We start from the raw sequence: 12,546 nt of genomic DNA on the forward strand, positions 1-12,546 counted from the left end.
GGCCAAAAATCCTGCCTGTAGCTGATTGTACAGAGAGAGGAAGACTTGATTGATGGTCTCAGGATCTGGAGACCGTGTGATGCTGGGGTCAGTAGGAAACGGCCGAGAATAGAAGAACCAAAAAAATGGGTTGCGCTTGGGGTCTAGGGTATTTTGGGCTCAAAGCTATTGGAAAGTAGTGCAAAACTTGGGTGCCATTTCAATGAATACCCCCTTGAGGAAGTGGACAGACTTGAGATTCTAGAAACTTCTCCAGCTTCATCCTTGCTCTAATGTCTGGTGAGCTAGAAAGGAAAAGAAAAAAATGAGTCTTTGGGTTCCCTGCGGGCTGACTGCTGAGCTCACTTAAGTGAGGGAGGGAGAGCTGGGGTCAGGTGCCCTAGTTCTCACCTTGAACAGATTGGGGAACCCCTTAACCACAGACCTAGGTACAGCAGCTTCCTCAGGTTTCATGACCCCACCTCACACATGGGTGTGACCACCCAATGAAGGTGGCCCACCCAGACCAATATCCACCCTCTGAGAGCAGGTGATCCGACCCACCAGTGCCAGCCAGTGAGTCACCCTGCTCCCCTCACCCCAGGTGTGCATGTGGTCTGGCGCTCACTGACAGTATGCATGCACTGATTCCTTGCTTGCATCCAAGTGTCCCTCTATCTCCTGTAGACAGCATTGAGGTGCCCTGTGTCCCTAGGTCACTGTTCCTTCAAGGCACATGAATACCTGGGCTCGCGGCTCACCTTGTTTGGATAAGAGGATTCCTTCTTCCCTGTCTCTTTAGCAAATGTTCTTTAATACTCGTGAAACTGCTGACTTGGCCCTTGACTGAGTTTTAAACATATTTCCCCCCTCTCTGTGTCTTTTCATATTAAACAACTTTTGAGGAATTCTTTCTGGATATTTGTAAGGGTTTTGGGACTCCTAGAATAATGAGGCAAAGGATACAGGGATCCCTTTGTCCTTTCTTCTGAGATCGCCCTTCCCTGAGATCTGTTTGTTTACATCTGGGAGCAGCACTCTGGGTGTCTTCACTGCAAGCAGGTGCCCACTGTCTACTCTGGACATCCCCAAGGTTAGCACATGTGTATGATGACATTCCCCTGCCATGACAGGTCCATGGCACCATTTCACTGTCTCTACATGTGGCCCTTGGCACTCTGTTCTTACCATGAACTAGAATCACTGACATGCATTCTGCAATGTTTTGCCCTATCCAAAATGTCACATGCTGGTCACAAGCAACAAGAAACTATCTCAGTTTCGTCCCTTGGGAACATACAGCTAGCTTTCCCTGGGGCAGCAGGAAGCAAGTTTCACTCCAGGGTTCCATAATATTCCATTAACTGGATATACCTCTGTTTATCCACTCACCTCCTGAAGAATACCGTGCTGCTCTCTGGGAGTTTGACAAGGAAAGCGGCTATGTTCAGTTGTGAGCTTGACAGATACCTGGAACTCTTCATAGGCTCGGTGTGGTCTTCTCTCCTCCTCTTCGCCCCTCTCCCTTATCAAGCTTGTGTCTGTGAGCTCTTGAACTGCTCAGCTGTCTCCTCTTCAGCTTCAACTAGCCAGCTGTCTCTCCTTGGTCTTGCCTTTGGGCCTTACTGTTCAACTGTCAACACTTGTGGGGTTGGGTTGATCCATGCCCCCGTATTATTGTGTATTTAAACACTTAATTCCCAGTGGGGCTGCTTTGGGGATGCATGCTTACTGTAGGAAGTGTGTCACTGGCAGTGGCCTTTGAGACTTTAAGAGTTCTTCACCCCACCTGCTTCCAGTTTGCTCTCTCATCTTCATGTTTGTAGCTGGAGATGTTTTCTCTCACCTTTCTGTCATGCCTTCCCCTCAGATGTCTTCTCCTCTGTCAATGTGGCTGTGTACACTCACTGCCGCTGAGATGTTTTCCAGTTTTTAGGATGAGAGAAACACTTCCACCTCATTCATTGTTCCAGAGAAGACATAGGACAGATAAAAACAGAGTTCTTTATTTAAAACCTTTGCCATTCCCTCCTTCCCGCATAACCAGCCTGTGTTGCTTACCTTGTCCTTCCCATTGCCTTCTGCCTGTTCTCTCTGACTGTGCGTGGCCCATCTAGAAATTTCTGCAGTTCCCTGGGTGTCCCTGGCACCACCTGGTGATTTAAGTGGTCAGTTATCAATGATAGAAAGGTCCTAATCCTAGAGGAATCTTGTTGACCAGTTAACCTCATGATAGGATCCGAATATGAGTTTCCTTTGTTTTATTGTTTTGTTTTTTTCTCTTTGAAACAAGGTTACTCTGTAGTCTAGGCAGCTAGCGTCAAACTCAAGATCCTCCTGCACTGGGTTCCTGATTACAGGGATTACAGGTGTTTGCTATTACCCACCTCAAGCATTGCTCTTTAACTAACTTTGAGTGTCTCTTTTCTTCCTTGTCTTCAGGGGTCTTAATTCTTGACACACAGGGTCTGATGCTCATTCTTGGAGAAAGGACATCACACTGCTGAATAAAGAACACAGCACAGCTACAAGAGCTAGTGCCAGGATAGGCTCCAAGGCTACAGAGAAACCCTGTCTCAAAAAAACCAAAAACCATAAAAAAAAAAAAAGGAACACAGCACAGTAAGGAGGCGGCAGCTTAGTTTTGGTTTCATTGGCCTGGATCTTGTGGTCCTTGTGTAGCTAAGTGTCCCTTCCCAACTTGGTCTGTTCTGTGTGTGGTTCGTCCTCTCTCCCTCCTGGTGAAGCATCCAGAACAACACACAGTTTGCTGTTGTTTTGTTTTCATTATTTAATTTGACTTTTATTGTTGTGTGTGTTTGAGATTGTGGGTGCACACATGCCATGGTACACATGTGGAGGTCAGAGGACAACTTTCAGGAGACCAGTCTTCTCCCAGGTATGATCACTTAGGTCATCAGTAAGAAATTTTACCTATCAAGCCTTCTCATTGGTCCTTAAACCTTGTTTTTGTGCAAAACCTTTTTGAGGGAGGTTTTGTTTTGTTTCGTTTCTTTTGTTAGACGGGGTTCTCTGTGTCTCTTTGGAACTTGCTCTGCAGTCCAGGATAGCCTTAAACTCACAGAGACCCTGGAGCCCGCCTCTAGCAGTCAACAATTGTTTAGGGGAGAAGGTTAGGGAGAAAGGTTTTGTCTGGCTCACACTTCCACATCACTGAAGAAAGTCAGGACAGGAACTCAAACACTGCTGGAACTGGAGGCAGGCAACACTCTCAACAGCTGAACCACCTCTCTCACCTCACAATCATTAACAAAGAAAAAGAGCAGAAAACTATTAACAGTCACACCTGTGTAACAACCTGCACAGGTAAGAAGGTCATGCACCAGAGAACACTTAAAAGCATCAGGACATAAAATGTGGAGATAAACCCACCTATGGTTTGCACTGGGAAAACATCCCATGTCAATTGCAGATGATGTGTGAGCCTGCAGCCTCCTGATGACTCAGCCAATGAGGAAAGAGGGGAAGAAACCACCTTGCAGGGTTATAAATGCAGGGCACACTTCACTCCCAACTCCCCACCCACGTGTGTGCACACAGCAGGGGCTTCCTTCTGCCCACGGATTTCCCACAGACCACACCCAAACACCTGTTTTCTCAGAAATCCTTTATTTAGTGGGAAATAGAGTTAAAGCGCTGCTCTCTGACTCAGGCAGAAAAACAGCAGCAATGGCCTGCACGTGTCATGTTCAGAAGAGGAAAAGGGAAGCCTGTGTTAGAATGGGCTAGGCTGCAGTAGAGTATTTGGATTGGGCATGTCAATCAGGTGAACCAAACGGGCCTTTAGCCTGCTGGACTTCTGTCCTCATCCTCATGAAGAACTCTGACATAGGAAAGTATCCATGTACGGGAACAGGCCTTGCTGCGAGCCTTGGGGATGTGATCTAACAGGTTTGTTTAGCTAGGCAGAGGGAAAGCAGAGAAGGACAAGGCCTGCTACAGCCGTGTTTGCCATGCTTGCACTGGACAGAATCCGTTCAAAAAGTTTATAAATTACTGTGCTTAAGAGAGCTGTAAAGCCAAATTAGAATTGAAATGTTAAGGACTGTCCAGTACTCTTTTTGTAATTACCTGTTCTTGAACTATTTAAACAGAACTGTTGTTTATGCAAGTTAATATAGGTCACCATGTGGCACAAATTCTAATTGTCTTAATAATAAAAACCCAGAGTCAGATATTGAGGTAAATGCAGAAAGAACAGGAACATAAAGAAGCCAGTCACTGAAGAGACTTTTACCTCTACCAAATCCTCACTATAAAAGGGGGAAAGATTCTGTCTCTAGGGAACCTCAAACTGAATGTTCAGACTGAAAGCCCTGAGTTCCTGTCTCCTCCCACCTTATGTTCCTCTCTCTGCCCATCCATATCACTCCTGTCTCCACCTCCCTGGTGCTGGGATTAAAGTCATGTGAAACCAAGTGCTGGGCTCAAAAGTGTCACTCTGTTTCTCTTTCAGACAGATTCAATCTTGTGTAGAGCAGAGCAAGCACCCTTGAACTCACAGAGATCCATCTGCCTCTGTCTCCAGAGTGCTGGGATCAAAGGTGTGAGCCACTACTGCCTGGCCTCTATAGCCCACTAGTGTGGCTAGCTCCCCACTCTGATCTTCAGGCATGCATTATTTGTTAGATCTTAAACAAAATATCACATCATGAGGTTAACTGATGATTTTGCTTCCATAAAAAAAAACTTGTTTTATTCAAGATGACCTACTACTCCCCTGTAAATAAATGTAACGCTATGTTTTTTGTCTTTATAAACCTCTGACTTATGGAGCTGGAAGCTACATTTCGATATAGACCTGGAGCCAATATATGAAGAAAAGCTTCTTCTTTGTTACAATGTGCTAATGATCAGACTGGTGAATGTCTGAAGGACCCACAGACCCATTAATGTATCACTGCCAAGGCATCGAGCCTCCAGCTGTATCAAAGTGCAGAAAGCTAGCCATAAGCAAGGAATACCACTTTAATTCTCTTTACTTTAGAATATGGGTGTAATATGACAAGCTCCTTGAGTTACGGCCTTTATTTCTTAAAATAGAAAAAAAACTATAGTGAGTGACCTGGAATTGTAAGCCAAATAAACCTTTTATTCCCAAAGTTTCCTTTTGTTAGTGAATTTTATCACAACCACAGAAATGAAGATGGACCATCCTCTGTCTACCCACACATGAGCACAGCAAAGGGACTTATCATGAGTCAGGAGTTCCCTCATGAAAGTCTGACCAGAACAAGTTTAGAAGAAAGCAAAGAAGACCAGGTGACACATGTACACCCACAAATATTCCTGAAGAGAAACGCTATTGGACTTGTTGGGTCTTGTTGGAAGGTAAAGGGTTCAACCCAAATTCTGGATTTGAAAAGCTACCAAACCCACCGATCCCAGAACTCAAAATACTTCCAATCCTCATCATGGAAATCCTATCCTGGAAAACCCTGCCCTGAGAAACCCTTTATATAACCTGCCTGCTGCTTCTCTGTGGAGCACAGGCAGCCACCATCTGTGTCTTTCCCAATAAATCTCTTGAGTGAAGTTTGTTGTGCAGTGCGACCCTGTGGCTCCTCACAGCCAGGATAGATTTCCCCTCAGAGCTGCAACACTTCCACTGGGGAAATCTTTCCCCTCAATACTGTGCACCAACACTTGCCTTAAACCATGAGGGACAGCACAGGAACTGTCTCCTACCTGACTTGAAAAGTAAGCAACATGGTCTGATTGTATGGGAAGGAGGGGTATGGCAAAGGTTTTAAATAAAATACTCTGATTTGATCAGTCCCATGCCTTCTGTGGGACATGGATGAAGTGGTAGTTTTCTCTCACCCTAAAATGTGGAAACAGTTTCAGCAGCATTGAGTGGACACAGAAGCTTGTCTAGCTGAGGCATGGCTTTCCCAGACTAGTGCTGGCTCTGGCGATGCTGTGACTGGATCATGTCTTCAGCTGGTATTGTGGAGGTCCTCTGCAGCAGCTGATCTGTCCTCAGAGTGACCTTGTCTACAACAGCCAGGCTGACAGGAGGGTGGGACAGTCAGGTCTCTTGTCAAGAACCCAATCAAGCCTGCATGACCAGGAGAGGTTTCTCTCAAATTTCTGCTCTTCTTGTCAACTTAATCTACTTGTATAAAGCATTTAGTATCCAATATCATAAGAAACATTAGTTAAGCTCCACACATAGCTAACAATTTTATTACTAGTGAACAATCTTAGTAGTATTGGCCAATATTTGCTAGTGTTTAATCCTCCCCAGTGCCCCAGGGGAGGCATCTCTCTTCTTTAAGCTTTCTAGCCTTGAAATTTAATTCGTACAGCTAGACAAACTAAGACAAGAGGCAAATCAACAAAAGCATCTAAGAACGAGGGGCTGGGAATGTAGCTTAGCTGGTAGAATGCTTGTCTAGTGTGCACAAAGCCCTGGGTTCATCCCCAGCACTAAATACCCGAACATGATGGTGTGTGTGTGTGATACCAAGACTCAAGACAAAGAGGCAAAGCATCAGGAATTCAAGGTGCACACAGTGAATCAGAAGCCAGCCTAGGGCACATAGAGTTCATCTCAAAGCCAAAAGAAAGAAAGCAAAAGAAATCTAAGAATTAATAGAATATAAAGGAAATTAAAGTTCCAAGACAGATATGAAGGCTCCACCTCTCCCTGAAGGACTCAGTGAGGTGTTAAACATTGTTAAAACCTTTTCAAAGTTAGTGTTAATGCCAGGCTCATCAAGACCTTACTGTGGGGCTGGAGAGATGGCTTAGCGGTTAAGAGCATTACCTGCTCTTCCAAAGGTCCTGAGTTCAATTCCTGGCAACCACATGGTGGCTCACAACCATCTGTAGTGAGGTCTGGTGCCCTCTTCTGGCCTGTAGGCATACCCACAGACAGAATATTGTGTACATAATAAATAAATATCAAGACCTTACTGTAAGCTCTGCCTGGGGTGCTTATTTTCCTGTAAATAAATAAACATGTTGGGGCTAGAGCAGACAATTGTATTTAGTAATATTCAGCTGTTGGATTCTGACTGCTTTGAGCAAAATGACTGTCAGTCAAGTAGCCAGCCAACTACACTTGTAACTGCAGAATTCCCTTGAAAACGTTGCCATGGATCATAGAGGGCAGCCTGGCTCCTCTAGGTGGCGCTGTAGCAAGGGTTGTTCTTACAATTTGTAGGGCACTCTTGGCTCTCAGGAGCCCTGGTGAAATCTCCATGACCCTGTAACTATTTTTTCTCAGGCCAGAGGAGAAGCACTTCCTCTGATGGTCTAGCAGAGAGACTGCTGGGATATGATTAGTGCCAAAAGACAAAGACATGATTGGCTAAAACAAACCCTCATTTGTATGTGAGGTGCACTATGATTGGTTGAAATACAACCTTTCATTAGCATTTGAGGCAAGCTGTGATTCATTCAAACACCCCTTCTGGCTAAATAAATGGGTTGTTCAGGCTTATTTAAAGCATAGGGGATACCTACTGTATGCCTCTTTTGATATTGCAGAATTGGGGGCAGTAAAAGGCGCTCCCCTCTCTCTCTCCCTCTCTGTGGTAGAATCTCACTATCTAGCCATGGTTGACCTGGAACTTGCAACTTGCAATTTAGACCAGCCTTGTCTCAAAGAAACAGAGACCCAGATATGACTCCCTAATTCTGGTACTAAAGTTATGTACTTCCAAGTCTAGCTTTTAAATTTCATTATTTTATATGTTTGTTTATGTATGTCTGTTCACATTTATGAAGGGATGCCAGAAGCCAACATCAGGTGTCTTCACCATTCTCCACGGTCTAGTTTGACACAGGGTCTCTTTCTGAACATGGAACTTTGCCCTCTGCCCCACAGTGTTGGAATTACAAGCACTTGGAAGAACACTCAAGACTTTCTTTTCTGTATGGGTTCTGTGGATCAATGGTTGCAAAGCAATTGCTTTATCAACTGAGTCATCTCTCTAGCTTTTTGAAAGACCTTGCAAATGATCCTTTCTTATCTACTTTAGTAGTGCAGGCTGAGTTGGTAATAAGGGAAATGCAACCTAGAAGTAGAGCATGCAGCAGTGGTATGTTAACTTCTTATTTGTTGCTGAGATGAAATATCATGACCAATGTAATCCACAAAAGAAAAAAATTATTCTCTCTTATAGAACAAATTGATAGAAGAGAAGGCAATGGGGGAGGGGAGGAGGTGGGCAGAATAAAAGGCAAGAGAACACATCACCAGCTACAAACATGAAGATGAGAAGGCAAACTGGAAGCAGGTGGGGTGAAGAACTCTTAAAGTCTCAAAGGCCACCACCAGTGACACACTTCCTACAGTAAGCATGCATCCCCAAAGCAGCCCCACTGGGAATTAAGTGTTTAAATACACAATAATACGGGGGCATGGATCAACCCAACCCCACAGGTGTTGACAGTTGAACAGTAAGGCCCAAGGGCAAGACCAAGGAGAGACAGCTGGCTAGTTGAAGCTGAAGAGGAGACAGCTGAGCAGTTCAAGAGCTCACAGACACAAGGTTGATAAGGGAGAGGGGCAAGGAGAAGGAGAGAAGACCACACTGGGCCAGTGAAGAGTTCCAGGTATCTGTCAAGCTCACAACTGAACATAGCCGCTTTCCTTGTCAAACTCCCAGAGAGCAGCACGGTATTCTTCAGGAGGTGAGTGGATAAACAGAGGTATATACAGTTAATGGAATATTATGGAACCCTGGAGTGAAACTTGCTTCCTGCTGCCCCGGGGAAAGCTAGCTGTATGTTCCCAAGGGACGAAACTGAGATAGTTTCTTGTTGCTTGTGACCAGCACGTGACATTTTGGATAGGGCAAAACATTGCAGAATGCATGTCATCGATTCTAGGTCCTGGTAAAAACAGAGTGTTAAGGTCCATATGTAGAGACAGTGAAATGGTGCCATGAACCTGTGGTGGCAGGTGCATGTCGTCATCCCCATGTCCTAACCTGGGCAATGTCCAGAGTAGACAGTGGGCTCCTGCTTGCAGTGAAGACACCCAGAGTGCTGCTCCCAGATTTAAACAAACAGATCTCAGGGAAGAGCAAACTCAAGAGAGAGGACAATGGGATCCCCGTATTCTCTCCCTGATTTTTCTTGGAATCCCAAAACCCTTACTAATAAACTCCAAAAAGAATTTCTTCAAGAGTTGTTTAAGAAAGAAAAGAGGGGGAAATATGTTTAAAACTCAGTCAAGGGCCTAGTTAACAGTTTCACCTATATTGAAGAATTTTTTCTAAAGAGACAGGGAAGAAGGATCCTCTTATCCAAACAAGAGAAGCCACAGGTCCAGGTCTTCTTGTCCCTCGAAGGGACAGTGACCCAGGGACATAGGGCACCCCAAGGCTGCCTAGAGGAGGCAGAGGGACTCTTGGGTGTGAGCAGGGAAGCAGCGCATGCGTCCTGTGAGCGGGCACCACAACATATGCACACCTGGGGAGAGGGGACCAGGGTGACTCAGTGCCTTAGCTTCCTGCATTTTGGGGCTCAAGGAAGACATGTAAATGAGCTGGAGCATTATGGGTGTTGGCCCTTTATGAGGTCCTGGTGTTGTGGTGGGGTGATCCTTCATTCAGTCAGTGTCCATTAGTAGGCTGACTGGGAGCTGAGCCAGGAAGCCAAGGAAGGGAAGGGGCTGAAGGCATGGTGGGTGGAGACTGGTTGTGTGGGATCGCCTGTACCGGGAGGGTGGATATTATTCTGGGTTGGCTGACTTCTTTGGGTGGCCGCACCCACGTGTGAAGTTGGGGGTCATGAGCCCTGAGGAAGCTGCTGTACCTGGGTCTGTGGTTAAGCGGTTCCCCAATCTGTTCAAGGTGAACAGTGAGAACCAGGGGACCTGACCCCAGCTCTCCTCCCTTCTGGGATCTCAGCATCCTGCTCAGCAGGGGGTACCAAACCTCATTCTTTCTTTGCCTTTCTAGCCTTTCAGACATTGGAACAAGTGTGAAGCTGGAGAAGTTTCTGGGATCTCAAGACTGTCTGCTTCTCCAAGGAGGGAGCCATTGAATTGGCACCCAGGTCTCGCCTACTTCCCCATAGCTTGGAGCCCAAAATACCCGAGACCCCCTACTGCACCCCATTTTCTCCTATTCTCAGCTTTTCCCACCTGACCCTAGCATCACATGGTCTCCAGAGATTGAAACCATCAATCAAGTCTTCCTCTCTCCGTCCATCAGCTACAGGCTGGCTGTTTGATCATGTGTCCCCCATTCAACATTCGCCGTAGGGTCAAGGGCATGTCCTGCCTCTATGTGGAATGGCTATACCAGCTTGTCCACGGAGACCAGATGAAGATCTGCTTTGCTTGCTACAAGGCAGCTTTCCATGCAAATAGAATATTGCTGCAGATGGAATACTTGGAAGGGCTACCATGGCAGGATAAGCCCCAGGAACTCTCAGAGTCAGGATTAAAGCCAGAGGAGGAATCTCAGCCTGAAGAAGAATCTCAGCCCAAGGAAGAATCTGGGCCAGAGGAGTGGTCAGGGCAAATCTGTGCAGAAGATCAAGAACATATGTCTGATTCCATCAGTGACTATTCAAGTCATGGCTTTCTGACTCCAGGCTCTGTAGGGTCAGATCTGGAGCCTGAGGAAGCTGTACCCCTAGACCCAGGCCCCGAGGATACTGACTGGAATCAGCCCCTTCCCTGGAGATTAGGTAGCTTCTATCCCTGCCCCCACCAGAGCATCATCTACCCTCTTTCCTTGTGGGATGTTTTCAATGTGGACCCAGTTTCTGAGCAACCTGTATTGTTGGAGATGAGTCCCCTCTGGCCCATGCGCAACGTAGTAGGAACATGGTTGGAAAACCTGGATTTCAACTTGGTGTTGTGTGGCTGTGGTACTGTCTGCTACTTGCTGTCAATGACTCCTTTATGGGCTGTGAGAACCCAGGTCAATCGCTGGCAGGTGTTGCTGGACAGGAAAGCCATGATGCAGGCCCACCTGGAGACTGGACCTCAAAAGATGGACCTGAGCCGCTGGAGACTGAGCATCCTAAAGTACTCAAGGATGAGGTTAGAGCTGGAGCCTGCTGACTGCACCCTGCGGAAGGGCGGCTTCAAGGTGCACTCCTATCTGCCCTGGCAAAGGGACATCCCAGAGGAATGGAGCAGGGAGCCAGAAGAGAGATTGTTTGTCAATAATATTGAGATTATGTGTGACCTGAGAGCTTCCTCTCCTGAGCCTGTTTTTTGAATCCCCAATATCTGAGCACTGATACTTAGGCACCCCCATTGCCCCAGATCCCTGGGAATATGAAGATTCAGTGATTGCCATTTCTGAGTGTCAGGGGAACGGTTGGACCAGAATTTTAGGGGAGCATCTGGAATAGCCTAGGGGCTTTGGGACTTCAGAGGGAAGTCTGGCATGTTTACAGCAGGAGTTTAGCTGTGCTCAGCTGACTATTCAGTGTTTGGAAGGTGAGGACTAGCTATATGTGTAGGTGGGGTGTTCCGTATTGGGTGTCCTGTGTGACTAGTCAGAGTCTTGTTCACTATATGCATGTCCTCTGAGGCCCTGGATGACCTGGTGTGTGCTATAGTCAGATCTAAGGATGTCATAAGACAGGGTTTCAGGGTACACTGTACAGAGTATTTATACTGTTTGCTTTTATTTGCCCCTTTTGCTGCTTCTCTTAATAAAGTTGGTGTTTTAAATTTTATTATTTCATGGGGATGGTTTTTCCTTCACATGGTGTCCTTATACCTGGTACTGCAGCATCCAGAGAGGGCATCAGATCTCCTGAGGCTGGAGTCACTGAGGGTTTTGAACACTGTGGGTGCTGGGAATCAGAGGTGGGACCTCTAGAAGAGTAAGGAGTGCTCTTACCTGCTAAGCCATCTTTCTAGCCCCAGTTCTCAGTGTTTAATGGATGCCCCAGGCAGTTTTCCACAGTGGGTTTGATGGAGAAACGTCCTCCCCCACTTCTGGCTTAAAGGAATTGAGAGCTTTCAGTCCCACGAAGCTGGGGATGGGGCACAGTGGGTTCTGATCCCTCTGAGTCACGTGAGGAGAATGTATCCCCAGTCACAGCCTTCATAACTAGCGGGAGCCCGTGTGAAAGAGCTGTGTGTCACTGATTGACACAAGTATCTGCCCTAGAGGTTGGCAGGGATCTGTGTAGTGTTCCCCATGTCTGATCTGCTCGTGTGAGACCGTGAGACAGTGCTAGTGAGACCCCAGCGTGGGCATGCTATGCATAGAGGGAAGGACACACAAGGGGACAAGGTGCCCATGGACCTCATCCATGGACACTGAGTGCCCATTGTCTTCTGCCTGTGCGTGGCTCATCTAGAAAATTCTGCAGATCTCTGGGTAGCCCTGGCATACCTAGTGATTTAAGTGGTTTAGTTATTATTGATAGGAAGATTCTAATCTGGAGAAATCTTGCTGATTAATTAACAACATGATAGGATCCGACTATGAGTTTTCTTTGCTTTATTTTTTTTCTCTCTTTGAAACAAGGTTACTCTGTAGTCTAGGCAGGTAGGCTCAAACTCAAGATCCTCCTGTATTGGTTTCCTGATTACAAGGATTACAGGTGTTT

The 12,546-nt window shown here is 46.3% G+C and overlaps 1 protein-coding gene across 1 annotated transcript; it reads left to right on the forward strand.

The window, feature by feature from the left end:
- The first annotated feature begins 10,196 nt into the window (after window positions 1-10,196).
- On the forward strand, window positions 10,197-11,195 carry LOC142859674 (testis-expressed protein 19.2-like). The gene has a single exon (XM_075989911.1). It carries the CDS (start codon window positions 10,197-10,199, stop codon window positions 11,193-11,195), a length of 999 nt encoding a protein of 332 aa, XP_075846026.1.
- The last annotated feature ends 1,351 nt before the right edge of the window (window positions 11,196-12,546 follow it).

The sequence above is a fragment of the Microtus pennsylvanicus genome, chromosome 11 (genome assembly GCF_037038515.1).
Source record: "Microtus pennsylvanicus isolate mMicPen1 chromosome 11, mMicPen1.hap1, whole genome shotgun sequence".
In the NCBI taxonomy this organism is placed as follows: Eukaryota; Metazoa; Chordata; class Mammalia; order Rodentia; family Cricetidae; genus Microtus; species Microtus pennsylvanicus.

Bases quoted from the DNA above. Each gene is read 5' to 3' on its own strand.
- LOC142859674 (XM_075989911.1), top strand. From the start codon at position 10,197: ATGTGTCCCCCATTCAACATTCGCCGTAGGGTCAAGGGCATGTCCTGC.